The following is a 17,083-nucleotide window of genomic DNA, read 5'->3' as shown; positions in this document are numbered from 1 at the left end:
ACTCGCTCTTACTCCCAACAGGGAGAATTGTTTAAGAGGTCTTGTTTTTCCATTTGTAGTTTTTGTCATACTTTGCATTTTTAATAATGTTAACATAAATAAATCATTCAAATGAACAATTTACAAAAATAAATGACATGCCACTCAGGCACAGGAGCCCATTTTCTGCACAGTGTGGATCTCTTAATCATCCCTGGAAGTCACAGCAAAGAAGGCCTGAAACGATCATTTACAGTGCATCATAGCATGTCGGAAGTGCATGTCCTCCTGCACAAGGTGGAGGTAGTAGCGCCAAAACTAGACACGAGACACGGTTCTAGTTTAATTTGACTTTTAGACTCTCAGGTGCATAAAGTGTGAGCTGGCACATTAGTCACCGGGGGAAATACGCAGCAGGCTGAAGGTGAGCATGACTCAAGCGTTTGAATAATGTTCATGCGATGACAAGGTCAATTCCTTTTTTAGCACAGACATTTTTTACCTCTAAAATCTGTGCATCTACTCATAAATCACTGAACATTAAATTTACTGTACCAGCTCTATCTTTCATCAAAATGCAGTCCAATAATCCCACTTTGATACCCCCCCACACAACACAAATTATTGGTTTGTCCCACATTTCTGTCTGTTCTCCCCTCAGTCGTTATATTTTGGACCATCACAAAACCGTCTCATTTTGTTTCCTTTGTTTCACTTCCTCTCTCCTACCGGTCATGCTCCTTTCCGATCGGCATGGAATTTGGCAACAGCAACTGACACAAACACACACACACACACACGCACACACACACACACACACACACACACACACACGACAAACGCATCTTTTCACACAGAGCCAAGCCAACCATTCCTCCATAGGTTCCAGTTCTGCTTTAATATGGGCTACTGGATGGGGAGAATATATTTAATCTCTACTGCAGGTTGGATTCAATCATTTTCCTCTCTACTACGAGGCATGTAACCATCAATTTTACCACCTGTGTGACAAAGAGGGAGCGAGAGAGAGAGAGAGAAAGAGAGCGAGAGATGGAATAGAGAGCATGCACAGGCTAATGTGGTGAATGTGTGTGGAGGAATGCAGAAGGATGAGGATGTAAGTGTTGGAGGGACAGGATTAGAAAGTTCATTTTGAGGAATGTATAAAACGGACATGGATTTAACTCGTCTTTCATCAATCCCCTGCGTCACTCATCAATCATCATTAATGCTGCCGCATCACGTCCTGGGAATATTTTTGTTCAGGCTGTGGCAATCAAGAAGTTCAATATTATCTCTGCACAAGAGATCCCACCTGAGCGACAGGTGGACTCTAAGCAAGAACAGGGACTCCTGGACGCATTCTGATTGGTAGAGCAAGTTCGGGGACGTTCTGCCCTGTCAGCCAATTAAGATAATGAATGAAGTGAAAAGATAAATATGGAGTGGAACTGGAGGTCTGCTGATTTGGTTCACACCAAAGCAAGATTTTTCTGTTGTGGAGAGATACAAATTAAGAGGAAAAATCCAACTATCTGCAGGATGTGTCGTTGTGTAGCAGCCTGAACAAAACCACACTGATCATTATTGGATGTATCGGTCATCGTTATGATGATGAGCGGATCCTGCAGCAGAGGAGGGGGAAAAAAAAATCCACTTTGGCCACACACAAAATGCCATCCCACCTGCATTCCTGATGACAAAGCAGGCTATATAACACGTCATTATTTCTGCTGTGAAAGGCCAGATGCTCCATGAGAAAGTTTTACATTTTCTGCACAGGTATTTTTAAAGATTAACAACCTATAATACTATAGGTCACTGAAAAAAGCATGCATATAAACTAAATGTCATGCATTTCTGTAAAAAGCCAAAAAAGAAGCGCTACAGAAATAAATCAGGGATGAGATTTTGGGTTCTGTAGCAAAATCGTCTGAAGATCTTGATTCTTGTTTTGCAATAAAAGTGCGGCAGCTTTTTTTATTTGATTTAACATTTTTAATTGAACTGTGTTGTGAATGTCGCTCATTTGCAAAGGCTCAAAGGACTGAAGTAATAAAAAAAAAATTTGAAGGGCAAAAAGCTGCACCCCGAGGACGACACTGTGTTTTGCCCTGTGCCTCAGAGATGTTCAAATGACTCCCTGGCATTTTTAAGTCGCGGGAGAACGGTTCCTGTGTGACAACTGATGTGACTCCACTGAATGACCACATGTGGAGTTTCTGTGAGCGGAATCCAAAGTGACCAAGCGTGCCGATGTTTGCAGCCGTGCAAACATGCACATTTCTGTATTTCCACGGATGCGACAAATGCAGGTTCATCAGATACACAAAGCAAATTGAATAAATTAACCACAATACAAGCAAAAATCCAGACATGCTTGCAGCGCCTTCCTTTTTGTGTGTGACATGTGCAACAACAGGGCGGCTGCATCCCTGCATTACTTCAATGGGCAGACAGATAGCCCTACAAGCAATGTGTTTTTACTCTTCTGCTTGCTTATCCTGCAATCCAATGAACACCTTGACCCGAGAACAACTGTTTGGTAATAAAGATTCACACAGAGAACATGAAGCAATCAATGATGTTTTTTATGCCATTTGGCTTGAGAGAGAGGTTTTTTTTTTTCTGCTCTCATTATCAGGCCGGTTCAACCTGTAATGGCTCAACCTAACACAGATAATGGTGATCACTAAAAACATCCCTCTCTTTTCATCCAAAGAAAAACACTAATTTGCTGTGTAACTCAATCAGTTAAGGTTAACGTCTTCTTTTGCACTAAAGGGTCGTTGCAAGGCGCCGACACTTGTCTGGGCAAGAGATTAAGGGTCCTTTCAACCCTTAAATAGATAAAATGTTTGGGATTACCAACAGCACTGAAATTCTGCTTTCAGCACTGCTAGATGCAAAACATTTAATCGCTTCAATGAAAACATCTGAACCTCAGAAGCTCTAACATGTCAGCGTTAGCTGGAATCCTGAACTGCAGGTGTTTAAAAGGTTGCCGACAGACAGCGTCGTTATCAGTAGGGCCAGCTGTACCAGTCTGAGGATGCGGGGGCTCTATTTTTTTTTAAACACCCAGAATTCACAGGGAACTCTTCAAGGACTGACGCAGATTCTTTTTTGGGTGGCGGAGCTTTGAGAATAAGATGTTATTTTCATTCACACCAGTGCTTGGAGTGTTTACCCAGGCCAATGAAGGGCATAGACCCGGCCTGTGTCCTATAGCGAGTGGGCAAGACCCCTCCCCACACTGAATCTTTCCCTTGACACACCAGGGAAGGAAAAGGTAGCTGGCTGAAAACCTTTCATTAGAGGGGACTCCAGAAAAATATGGAAAATATTTATCTTTGCACAGATTGGTGCGGAAGGCCTGCATACAAAGCAAGACTTCCATTTCACTGAGCCGCCCCCACCGGGTAGCTGGGGGCCCTGCAAAGGGAACGTAATTCTTCTGCAGCTACGTCCAATTCCTTTTGGTGAGAACATCCATCTCGGACAGAATGTGTCTTAACCATAAAAATGCATACAAGTAATTGTGCAACAGTGTGTGTGTGCGCGTGTGTGTGTGCGCGCGTGTGTGTGTGCGCGTGTGTGCGTGCGTGATACGTCACTCACCCACAGCCTTGCAGGTCTTCGAGGCAGGGTCCATCTCGTAGCCTTCGTAGCATTCGCACTTGTAATCTCCTTTGTAGTTGATGCAAATCTGACTGCAGGCGTCCGGGTTCTCACATTCGTCTATGTCTGCGGGGAGAAACACGGAAATAAAAGATCAAACTAAAGTTACAGAGACACACGAAGCCGTCTTTGAGTAATACACATGAGAACATGCTCAGCATTGATTGGTTTGATTGATTGATTCTGCAAAGACAGCTCGTGTGAAACAAAAAAACACGACCGCTAAAGAAACCTGCTAAATAAATTATATTTATTCTAAGAAATTCATGTATTAGTAGTATTGACTAATGTTGCCTTTAATGGCCCATTTATGTTCTGCGTTAAAGGCTCTTGCCAGAGCCTTTACCAATAATTCAGCTACCATGTAGCTCCTATATATCATCACAGAGCACCATATGATAGGAGTAAAGGATATCACCATCCTCACAAGGTTTAGCTCTACATTAGTTTGGTTGCATAACTTTCTTTACCTCCACATGTCTTTTTGTCCAGGAGTTTGTACCCTGAGGGGCAGTCACACTCGTAGCCGATCCTCTGGTCCCTGCAGACGTGAGAGCAGCCCCCGTTGTTGTCCGTACACTCGTTCACGCCTGCAGAGAGAAGACAGCAGGGTGGATGGCGGAGGGTGGGACCGGAAGAAAAGGAAAGGTGGAGGACAAAAGAGCAGCAAATGGTGACATAACAGGATGGATCAGTTGGACAAATCATTCATTTAAGGGGATTTCATCCCGTCTAGTGCATCTGTGTGAGCGTCGGATGCCCGTCCGAAGAGACACACAGGTGTGTGTGTGTGTGTGCTATGTGCACAGCCCTGCATGTTTGTGTGGATTCACGCCCCAGATGTTCCGTTTCAGAGGCAATCTTGGCCACATGCACCATGTGTCACCTCACGAGAGAGCAGTTTCAAACGCTGCTGTTCATTTCATCCCATTCTCTCCGTTCTCTCCTCGTTTATTTCGCAGAAAAGATCAAAGTGTATGAGACATGAATACTCTATCCCCCTTCTTTTTGGTTCCCGTTTCTGCACCTCTCTTCATTCCTTTTTCTTTTCCAACATGACAGTGAGCCTGTGTCCAAAGTGAGATCCGGGAAGAAAAAGCAAACCAACGAACTCAACAGCATCCAACATTTATGGGTTGAGCTGGAACACAGGGTTGTGAGCCGGCCCCGATTCATCTCACTATGTTCTTGCTGCAGAACAGAACGAAAACCTGCAGTCAAGCTCCAACATCTTGAGCAGACCTTTCCCAGAAGAGTGGAGGTTGCTATGACAGCATATTAACATGTCTTTGCACTTTAGCAGCTACATGTGGCTGTCCGGTGCAGCCAGGGGGGCTGGGATGAAGGCAAAATGTGAACATCTTTTTATTTTTAGTTTGGGGAGTGGGCAGACTCAATATGCTATTCTCAACGATGGGTTTCACACCCAACCTTTGGGTTCAGGGTTATTTTTCCAACTGAAAATAAATGGTAGGGATGTTGATGATGGATGTAAGTAAAAAAAAAAAGAAGCGCAAAATGTTTTTTTCGTTTGGATACACAATAAAAAACATTTTCAATGAAGTGATAATAATGATATCGTTTCTCAGTCGATGGCTCCGTTTCCAAGAGAGACCTTTTCCTTCGCTCTCCAAGACTTCTGCTCGTACTGGAGTAAGATTCCACCGATATAACACAAACCCACATTCCTTCAATTGCATTTAAACAAGCTATGTTTGATGATAGATTTCTATTAACAAGCCAGTTTTCCCCAACTGCCTTGACTGCATTGCATTGCTTGTGATTACAGATCCGTGACTGAAGCTCCCTAAGTGGAAATTATCTATGGTGTGAAGATAATATGTGTGGTCTGTATGGGTAACGCAGTCAGGTCACGTACCCCCCCCCCCCCCCCCCAGCTAAGCTTGCACTCGAGGGCAGAGTCGCTTTGGCTCTTTGATCATAACAAGGCAGTTGAGAAACGTCCTGATTTACCCTGCCTTGATCAAATGAAGCTGCTTTTGCTAAGAGGAGTGACCACCCACATTAGAATCAGCTGATGACTGCTCGGTATTCCCGCTCACATCAGTGCCGTTGCACCGCATCCGTGCATGAGAGCCTGAGGTGGTAAAGAGAGCTAATGAGAATCTGGGCATTCAGAGAGAAGCTTGGAGAAGTGATCTTACCGCAGTCTTTCATCGGCTCGTCGGACCAGTCCTTGCAGTCTTTCACGTTGTTGCACACCTTGCTGCTGTCGATACACTCCCCGTTCCGACAGCGGAATTGTCTTGGCCCGTCACACTTTGTAACTGCGGCGATAACACGAGGTTGGGAGGTTTTTCATTTACTAGGCTTTATCATTCTCATTTCTGTTCAGGAATGACTCCTGGACAGTTGAAACAAATGGGAATTCAATCTAAATTCATACTTCCAGTACATTCGCGCCCAATTGGACTGAAAGTTTGCCCAGATAAAATATTTCCACTGCGCCGCTCACCGTTGACACACCCCGCTTCATCGCTGTAGTCCGGACAGTCGTGAACTTTATTACACTGCTTGGTGCCGTGGATACAGGATCCGTCGCCACACTGGAACTCATCAGGTCGACATGTGAGTAGGGCTGCAAACCAGGAACACTTCAGAGTTAGCCGATCTGTTGTATTATTACCACAGTACAACACATCAGCCATTATGTGGCTAGGCGACAACACATTTAGGGAGTACCTTCAAACCAGACCTCTAAACATGGCTAAACTTTTAGCATTTCCTTTCAGCCCCAACCTTGGAAAGGTGAAAACACACACAGTCCCTCGTTTCTCTTCCTCAGATGCATCCATGTGCATGTGCATGTGCATGTGTGTGCAGAGAAAGTGCTAGGCTTCTTTCGGCAGGGCGACCTGAGAGCATTCCAATCCAACAGTAATCAGTCAAAGGCAAATGTTACCTGAGCAGAGGAAACCCTGGAGAAAATGAAAACCAGGCATGTAGTCATTTACTGTCTCGTGAAATCCCGCATTCCGGGACCTATTAAATGTGTGCGCGTGCGTGTGCATGCGCGTGTGCGAAGGGGCATTCTTTTGTGGTTGTTCGAGCAGCGGTGGGCAGGTTTGTTTAACTCATTCATCTTTTTTAACTGGCTATTTAATTATTCATGTGTTGTGTCTTGGACTAGGGAGGGATAGGAGACAGCCGTGATCAATGGTTGTGGGGGGGTGGGGGGGCACACATTTTTTTTTTCTTTGCACACAATCATTATTTCAGGAAATATGGGAGTAAAACACAAACACCAAATGGTGCAACTGAAGATAAACACACCCTAATGCTTAAAATCAGACGATGTCCACAAAGTGCGCTGATTCCTCCAGCGAAACGATTGGGATCTGAGCCTGGCCAATTATAGTTAATCCCCAGGATGAATAGTAATAATAATTGTTTGCCATCTGCAGAGAAGTTGGAATCGGAGAGAACCAACTACAGATACGGTTTGACCACTTCTCATTTACATTAAACCTCCTGTCGTTCTTTTCAGAGACGCTTGTCTCAAGATGTCTGCGAGATTACCGAGACAGATGTTTCAAATGAAATGAGGACGGGTCTGTGGGAATGAGCGAAGCTTGGGTGGAAGAAGGAAGAGGAGAGAACAAAGTGGAGATATGCAATGACTCTCCCAGTTCTAATTTACATTTAAATACCGCACCTCCCTAAACTTAGAGAACTCATTTACATGACACAGGCATCCAAATCTATTACATCTGGTGTGACATGAACCTAAAACCACCCACATTTGTCACACTGTACATGCAGACATGTTTGGACTGTGGGAGGAAGCCAGAGAGCACAGAGTGAACCAAAAGGCACAACCAGATCCTTGTCGCTGTGAAACAACAGCCCCAACTGGCTCTAATACATCAACCCCGCCATCCAACATGTTTGATAGCAGGCGATATGCACAGATGCAAGGAAAGGCAAGTCCTGATTTATTCATATGGTTATAAACGAGGCCCTATAAGTGTAGTATTATTGCCTAAATGATGTGACTTTGGTGCATTTGCATATCTCTTTAACCTTGTTGCCACATGACATTTCATCAAAACACATTCAATCATGCAACACTTAAAGGCAGAATAGTAACCTTTTGGCCTTGTGACATTATATCTGCACAAATATGAAGGTGTAGCAGATTGTTATTATTCAGCGAGTGCAATAATCCATGTATTGTAACAACTGCTTGTGCTGCAGTACGTGTGATTATTTCCACTCGGCATTAACAGATCAGACTGGAGTGGCATTTGTGTGCCGTCCCAGCGAATGCATCTGTATACACGTGAAAACCTGCGTGTTGTGTGTGTGTGTGAGCATGGGTGTCGTCTCCACGCATACACGTCCGTGTTATCTTGCGAGAGCACGCGCGATTGTATCATGTCGGTTGTTGTCATCGACCAAAGTGGCGAGTGGGCGTGTGAAGAGGAGACCAGATGGAGGTTCCGCTCGACAAGGGACCTTCACCTCCCACACAGGAATGCAAACGCACACACACACGCACACACACAAATGCATATAGTCACATGCACTCAAGGTTCTCCTTCTGCAACCACGGAACACAGGGTTGGCATGGCAACCCGCTAATGGATCATCATGATAAAGTTAGCATTGATTTTCCTTCAGTAGTTTTTTGGAGAGATTTGTCCTGCGGTCTTCTTTCATGACACACAACCGTCAGAGTGTATGAATTCCTGCACTCCACTTGTTGTGGTAAAGCAACAGCCCAAATTGTTGCTACAGACGCAACATGCATTACTGCTGGTAACCAGGGTAACGCTTCATAAACTCAAAATCCAGTCATGGAGTCGATGCAGAATGAATTATACTGGTCAGTGTTTATAAAATCATACTGAACCACTCATGATTTCCTCCCACACATTATCGGCATAAACGCAACATCCACACTTGACTTACGGCAGCTTGCTTCATCGGATTTATCCTTGCAGTCGGCGTCTCCGTCGCACTTCCAGTTCATGTGGACACATTCTCCAGTCCCGCACTGGAACTCGGCCACCGGGCAGCGGGGTTTCTGGGGCTCCGTACGCCGGCTGCAGCGCTCCATGGACTCGTCCGACTTGTCCTTGCAGTCCGGGTCGCCGTCGCAGCTCCACAGGGTGGGGATGCACTCCGAGTCGTTGCAGCGGAACTCGTGCTGGCCACAGGTGGGGGCGGAGCACTTCTCCTCGTCGCTGGCATCCCCGCAATCGTCGTCACCATCACAAACAAATATCGGCGCCACGCATTTCCCATTACGGCACTGGAAGTCTTTGGAGGGGCAGGCCTTGGCGTCTGTACAAGAGGGACAGGTGGAATAAGATTAACTACCTCATTGTAAATATAAAAGAAAAGAGTGCAGTCAAATAAAACACTGCAGCTACTTAAACTCTTTCTAGAAATAGGGATACAAGAGTGAAAGTGGGAGCTCGAGGTCAGACTCATCACTGCATATATCGACCTTCTCTGATATTAAACATCTTTATCTTCTCTCAAAATGAAGTTCAAGCTTTTCATCTGTCGGTGTTCAACTTTAGCGTTAGCGATGGGCAGCTTCACATCTTCCTCCTTTACTCTTGATCTTTTAACATCTGATGGAAGTCAAAGAAAGCGTTTGATCTGCAGTCAAAGAGCTACGAAGAAAAACAGATCAACTCGCCTTAAGGGGGAAAAGCAGATGAAAATATTGTGAATTATTAAACAGAAAATAAAGATATCATCTGCAACCGAATCTTCGATTAAAGCAAACGGTAACAGACAAACATGACAATGTGCTGCAGTGCAGAATCCCCTCAACTCGCATTTGTGTTCATTTACGGTATGTTTGCATGGAAACATTTACGGAAACAACCACAATAAATGTACTTTATGATGAAATCCTTAGCCGTTAATTTGCAATGGCTGTGTCACCTCATTATGTTATTATCGTTTCATTTCACAGAAAGAAGTGGAATTATCTAATCCCAGCCAGATTGGACAAATCAAATTGAAGAATATATTTTGCATAAACACATAAACAAACAAACAAACACTTATCCTTCGATGAGACTCTCCTCTCCGGGGCGTCTGACGTAACCACTTCACTCGCTCTCTCACCTACCCGCCGTGTGCCAAAGGGACTCATTATGATAATAGGCCATTGGAATCCCTGCTAGCTATTACTGCTAGCACGCTAATCACCCCCCCCCACCCCCGATATGCAAGTAATTTAATTAACATGAGCACATAAACAACATCAGCAGCATCCCGACAGAAGCTTAAATGGTTTGGGGGGGGTCACGTAGAGTTTCGATGGGGCCACTCAGATCAAACAGTGTCTTGTGATAAATGTCAAGGGTGAGAGAAAAAAGCTGGTTGATGCGGTTCCAGTCGGGATACTGGGAAATAAAGAGGCAGCTTCCTCTGGATAGCTTTATCCTCGCTATAGACTAGAGGCGCAAACAAGCCTGCAGTTCATCCAGGTTGAAGAACTCCTTGAGTTTCAGGTGAAACGCCATAGGAACACTGAATTGACTCGTTTTTGCAGAAAAAAAGTATGAGACCACATCATGGAAGACTTAACTTTATTTGTCCTGTGATTTAATCTGATGTCAAAATACGTGATTTACTAGATTGTTCCCAAATTAAATATGATAGCCAGATGACGTGATTTGGCTCTTCTCTTTGAAGCATCAGCAGCCTTTATAATCCACTTACAAAGCGGTTATCTGAAGCAAATTTCTTAAATCCACTCAGGGTGGAGCCTCTTCATCGATGTCACGTCTATGCCTTGATCCATTCGCCCTCCACGTCAAAGCTGACGCACAACAAGCAGCCCGGTCGATCGGTCGGTGAAGCCTTTCTCTTGGATGACAATACAAAACCAATTCTTGGAAACACAGAGGAGGGTGAGTTGGAGAGGAGACGGAGGCTCCACGGAGCACATCAGGTGAACGGATTCACTGACAGATTTGAGAGGCGTAACGTCCTTTCCCACCTTCCAGACCAGCATGCGAGTAGATTTAATGGGATAGATAACGGCAGAGTGGATCGATGGTCACATGTGACAGCGAAAGATTAGATATGGCGGGATTACTATTTAAAATACTTTGATTGCAATAGAATTAATGACATCAGGAATCTTACCAAACTACAAAAACATCCTGATTGTGAATGAAACGCATCCATCCAATGAATTATTTTTACCAATTACAAATGGGTAATCAGTAATCTGTAACTGATTACATCTCGACACCAACCTTTTCCACCTGCAGGTTAGGGATTGTGTTAAACTCGGGGTTGAAGCTTTCTATCCGTCCAAACTGAGACTCTCTGCTGGACAGCTAATAGATGGAGCAGGGCGATAGTCCACAGCTCATTGACCTTGATCTCAAGAACAATTGAGCATCGACTAATCTAAAGCAAGCAGGTCTGTGTACACACACACACACACACACACAACTCCTCCAAGTCACTAGGTTTAATGTTTCTGGAGTGTGGAATCCAATCAGCTGGCGGTCTAACATGTCAGCCGCTGAGCCGTGGGATGAGCGTGTGCACATGCGTGCACGGGCGCAGACACGGACCCACCCACATACGTACACCGGTCGCCAACCATAGTTCGCCAGGTGGGCTAGCAGATAAGCGAGCTAAAGATCACAGATCAGTTCCAGCAACCAGAGAAGAAAATAAATCATTGACTTCACATCGCAGAATAAAAACAGAAACTGAAGCTACTTCCTGTACAATCAGCTAAAAACAGACTAACACCTGAGGACATTTCAGTCCAGAACCGGCTTAATGGGCCGAAGAGTAGACCAACATCAGCAGGGATTTCTTATCTTTCACACAGGAGCGTCAACAGAACATAAACTCGCTCTGTCCAATACATATGGCTTACAGCAAAATAATCATCATCTCTATTCATGAGAACCGATGGGAGGTAAAATTTAAATACATAAGAGGCTCTAAAATGTGTGCAGATTTATTCACCCTTCTTTTAAATGCCACAGTCAACAAGGCAGGTCAACAGACAGAGGGGCTTAAGTTGTTTAGGATTTAGCACATTTAATCATCGAACATAATCCCCTCCTGCATTTACGCACCAGCATGTCAGGAGTTTGTGTTTTTGGCCTCAGAAATTGACGCATAGCAGAGACAAAGTCAGCATCGGCGTCAAAATGGCGGCCGCCTTCATTTTGGGGAAGGAGATGGCAGGATGTGAGTACCAAATTAGATGAACAGGGCCATCGTGCCAAATGTGCTTCTCATTATCAGCCCATTATCAGCTCATTCTGAAAGTGTTGTGGATTTCTGCGTGAGCACATTCTTGGGAGCAGCAGTTATTCCTCGACCCGACATGAAGATGTCCCGGACGCTGCCATGACGACGCTTGCAGATTCACTGTATTTTTTTTGCTAATTATTAACACTTTCCTGTCTGGTCATTGAAAGATAATAATGAAAGATGATCCTCCCTCACAGTGACAACTGATGAATTCATAGTAGCGACAAAATTCAACAGCAACCAAGCTCAACAACGATGGCTGACCCGCTTCCGCACAAAATGCAAGTAAAACCAGAGCGGAAATACTTAATAATGTGCAGAATTACACATGTTGCACATGTTAAAGTGCAGAAAAAGAAGGAAATTGCAATATATAAGCTACATATTCCACTCTGCAGCTCAGCAGGGCTCAGACACAGTTAATGGAGCATTCACTACATTATCAGGCGCCATTAGCCCCAATATCATTAAAACAGCAAACCGACAGAGACGTAAGGCCGCCAGCGGGGTAGGCGTTCCTGGATCTGCAAAAAGATGCTTGCATGTTGCACAAATCCGAGAGGATGTGGGAGAAAGATGACAAGGAGGAGCGGCAGGCCTCAAAAGGTACTGATGAAATTTTATTAATCATACAAACAATTCACGTTTAACCATAAGTAAACACTAGAGAACCATACAAACTGTTCACGCTCAACAGACACATTTTCAGACTGTGTAGGATGGAGTAGGAGAGCTGCAGCAGAAAAATAGATAACTTGACATGCCGCCCCCCCCCCCCCCCCCCTCTCCGGGGCTCCCGCGGTGCTTCCGAGTGATGTGCTTAGATTAGGGGACGATAGGAGGAAACACACACATCAACAGAAACACTCAAACACGGTGAACAAAAGACAGACACGCTCTTCAACGTGCTGTAAACAAAACCCCGAACAAAAATTCAGAGCAGCTTCATCACTGACTGACAAACAGAAGACGGCTTCCAACAACGCTCGCTGACTAACAGCCTGGTTAAAAAGGGGCTTAACAAACGCTACATGTTGGGAACACTGGGAGAAGACCAGCATTTTCCACGTCAGTCATCCCTTTTTAAACACTGTAATTTCACTCAAGGCAAAGATATCAGCACTTATTTTCTTAAATGACTGCCTTTCACACTCAATTCAAAAGTGATATTTCCAGGGAAAGACTAAAAAATAACCAACGATAACTTATTGTGGTTAAAATGTGCGCATAGCTTTGGAAAGCTTTTGAAATGTTCTCGACGTTGATGGAAAGGAGAAGGTTTTTCCAGGCTATAAGATTTCAGCTTTGTGCATATGCAGACTGAGTGGGGCTGTTTCAGCACCACGGACAGCGGCAGGATTTTACCCACGTCCAGGAAAGCTGTTTGCTGTCAAATAATGGGAATTATCCCCCTGAACAGTTCAGCTGCTGCTGGGCTACCACACAGAGATGAGGAATTAGGGAGACACGGAGGATAAAGAGAGACCGGAGGAAAACTATGGAGATAACCCAGGTTGTAAAGAAACAAATGAGACATATCGACTTAAACTGCGGATCGTTTTCCCCTCAATTGTTGACAATTTAATGAACACAACCTCTTAATCCCAGGACGGACACACTTCCCTCTTCTTCTGCGTATTAATAGGCAGCCATGATGGGCTGAGTGATAAGGGGAACATTGCCTAATCCATTGATGGCCTGTTCTCATTTAAGGGTGAGCGGTCTCATTAGCCTGGTGGAAACGTAAACTTCTTTGGTAATCACACTTAAGCAAACCGAATTACCCCGGCTCCTGCCGAGTCAGAATCTCAACATTCCAATGCATTGAAATGAAAAAGCTGACTGGTCAGCAAGTAAAGCACGCTGAACTGAGACACACACACACACACACACACGGTATTCAGCAAACAAACAGGAGGCCAGTAATAAAACGACAAAAGTTTTACCTCCACACTCACCCGGAAGTTGCAAACACGGAGCCAGCGGTGGCTGCGTGCCTAAACCGGATTTTAAACGAACATAAATCAAAGGCTCATAAACTTTCTTCTTAATGCAATAAAGAAACTCCCTTCCTGGATCCATGTTTTATTCATCATTTGAATTAGAAGCCCAAACGACTGCTAGCTGTGGTCTAATCGTAGCCGCCGCAGGAGGAGCTACGGAAGCAGCTGACTTTTAAAACAGATCTGTATGATTTAAGGGCTAAATCGTAGCGAACCTGAGCATTATTGTACACAACCAATCGGTGCAGAAAACGTCTGAAAGTTAGCAACCGGCTAGCAACATTAGCATCGGGGCTGAGATGGTGTCGTTGGCCTTTTAAGAGGCCTTTTATGTCTCATATCGGATAACAAAAGTTAGATTTGCCACCAACACCTCCATCTTTAATGGCTCAAAAGCAGGTTACTGTAATGGCATGACCCTACATGCGCACACACACGTGCCCGAAACATTAGATAGGAAAGCACTGTAACTATTTTTCTCTGAATTAAGGGATGGCAGCTCTCACGGGTCAGAGAGGTGAACGGTAGATGAGAAAACGCTGATAATGGTTGACGAGCGGATGGGAATAAAAGAGATGAGAAAGCACTCCAGTCTTTAAACCGTGCACCAGAGAGCTGTTATATTAACAGCTGAGGTTTAAGGCTGTTGTCTCATGGCCACTCACAGACAGAATAGAGATGAATGAGCAAGTGGAAGGACACTGAGAAAAGACAAAGTGAGTACCAGCAGGACATGGAGGACCGATAATAAAGAGGAAAGACACTTTTCCATCCACACGGCATTTCAATGAAACATTGGAAATGTGGCAAAAACCATGATCAATTCTATATTTCATGTGTTTGCATCAGCTGCGATGAACTAATTGTTGTTTAACAGGTTTAGCTTGCATATAAAAATGTCCATATTTTGTGGGTGCTTTAATTTTGTGGCTTTTGACAAGCTGATTGTTCCAAACCTGCAGCACTTATTTCTAATTACATTGGTACCTGTGTTGATTCCAGTTAAAATGAGCACTTCTGACATGTGTCAAAATCAGTTAATGTGCAAACGTTATATTAAATGAAACTTACTCAGCCTGGGCAAAAAAGAAGACGCTATTACAGTCAGAGATTAAGTAAAAGAGAGACGGACAGTGAGAGAATAAATGATGAGGGGGGGGGGGGGGGGGGAGCTTAGCCCCCAAACTTTTGATAACTGACCTTTAACAGCACGGAGTGTGAATCCAGTGTTCTGCATCCCTGTGACCGGCGTGGTGAGCGTCTGATGCCGAGCCCTTATTTATGGTTTCAATGCAGTTTCTTCAATTCAAATTATTTTAAATACATGCAAGCGGTTGTTTTTTTTTGGAGATCACCACAGTTCAATCACCATCCTAACCCAAGGGTGTTCAAAGAGATAAGATTGCACAACTGAAATTCAAAATTAATTAAAAAGAAATGTCCTTAATTTTATCTAAAGGGCCTTAGGAATTAGTAAAGTTGATTAAAGAAGGTAGCTTCACTCACTATTTTACTCCTATTTAGCCGTGCATATAAGGGACAGAAAAAGAGAAGCATCCAGAAGTCATTTTGCAGCATGTTCATGTGTGCACACCCAATTGCATGCACGTGTACGTCCATCATGCATGCATTTTGTTTAATGAATCATTAAATGGATGATTATGTGGCAGAGCTCAGAAAAAAACACAGTTTGTACTATTAAACTCACAATAATAATGACTGACAATAACGTCAGTTTGTGCCTCAAAAATTCAGAAATTTAACTCTGTGAAATCTTTGCTTTTTCGATCTAACATAACACCGGTGGATTAACAGGAAAATATCACATTGAATATGTGTTCCTCAGTGTGTAAATCAATAACACTGAATCAGACAAATAAAGTATTACAGTAGTTTTTCCCCCTACATACTGTATCTAGTGTCTGGTCTAACTCTTTCTGCAGCCAACACAGATAACATGATTGCAGGCAGGAAAGAGAGATCATGTCAGACATTTCCAGACACATAAAATAGAAAATATATCAATAATTAAATGGAGAGATGAAACATTTAACTTTTTTGACAGCTGTGATGATAAAAAAAAAAAACATTTTCTGCACTTTAGATTGCAACTGAATCTGAGGTGGTGCACGAAATAAATCTGCCCGAAAACCACCAGCTTGCTTATATTTTGCACCAAAAAAAAGAAACCATTTTCAGAATTCTTTTAGATCTGTATTTATGATATATCACCCGGGGGATTGAAAGAAAACTTTTTGCAACAACACGGAGCAGTTATTCCTGAAAGCTGCAGCATTTAACTTGAGTAAAAATGATTTGTCCTATTTTTCACAAAAACCGTCACAAAGCTAAGGGATAATTTGTGAGAAAAATAAAATATCAGACTCCTATAGCTCCACCTAGTGGCTGCAATTCCATTTGTAAGAATCTGCTGAACCTCAATCTAGACTGTCAATCAGAGGCAGGAGAAGCTTAGATTAGTTTTGGGTTTGAAGATATTTCAAGGGAAGTCGAGACAGCGTAGTGTTGAACAATTATCTGAAGGATGTTCACGCTTCCAGACGTTAACAGAAACTAAAGCGGAGTAGATCCTGATCGATCGGAATTTTCATGCCCCTCTGCTGAAGCACTTTGATCACTCGACTCACCTGCAGCACACTGCTCCTCGTCCGCTCCGTTCTCGCAGTCCCGCTCGCCGTCGCATCGCCATGACAACGAAACACATTTACTGGCAGCTCCTCCACAATCAAACTTCTCCGGCGGACATGTCTGTCGGCCTATCGGGAGGAGGTGGAGAAGAAGAACAGAGGAGGAGGGAGCACAGAAAGGGGATGCAGGGAAGGGAGAGGAAAACAGACAGCCGATGAGAAAGTTGGGGGATGAGGAGAGGAGAGGAATGGAAAGAGATAAAGGAACAAAGATGTAGAGCGTAAAGCGAGAGGAAACCATGAGGGAGGGAGGAGAGAGAGAGACAAGGGAGAGCGAGTCAATAAAACCCTTTGATAACTTAAGTTATCTTGTTGCTCAAATTGATTCACCTTGAAAGGTCTGCAATTAAACTAGACACAGTGACCAAAGAACCAAAAACAAGGAGCACTTTAACACACACACACACACACAATAGATGCCAAACAGACAGG

At 43.9% G+C, this 17,083-nt stretch overlaps 1 protein-coding gene across 1 annotated transcript in view; it reads right to left on the bottom strand.

Moving 5' to 3' along the window:
* lrp8 (low density lipoprotein receptor-related protein 8, apolipoprotein e receptor) overlaps positions 1-17,083 on the bottom strand; it is an 81,810-nt gene that overhangs the window by 16,338 nt on the left and 48,389 nt on the right. Inside the window, exons 4-9 of the mRNA XM_068743770.1 lie at positions 16,592-16,720; positions 8,596-8,970; positions 6,137-6,259; positions 5,826-5,948; positions 4,131-4,250; positions 3,601-3,726 (exon numbers count right to left, since the gene is read on the bottom strand). Of these exons, the coding sequence (XP_068599871.1) occupies positions 3,601-3,726; positions 4,131-4,250; positions 5,826-5,948; positions 6,137-6,259; positions 8,596-8,970; positions 16,592-16,720 (996 nt within the window). The remainder of the gene's footprint in view (positions 1-3,600; positions 3,727-4,130; positions 4,251-5,825; positions 5,949-6,136; positions 6,260-8,595; positions 8,971-16,591; positions 16,721-17,083) is intronic.

The sequence above is a fragment of the Brachionichthys hirsutus genome, chromosome 9, assembly GCF_040956055.1.
Source record: "Brachionichthys hirsutus isolate HB-005 chromosome 9, CSIRO-AGI_Bhir_v1, whole genome shotgun sequence".
Taxonomy (NCBI): Eukaryota; Metazoa; Chordata; class Actinopteri; order Lophiiformes; family Brachionichthyidae; genus Brachionichthys; species Brachionichthys hirsutus.
Note: the sequence above shows the minus strand (reverse complement) of the source record. Positions and strands in the feature narration are given on the sequence as shown.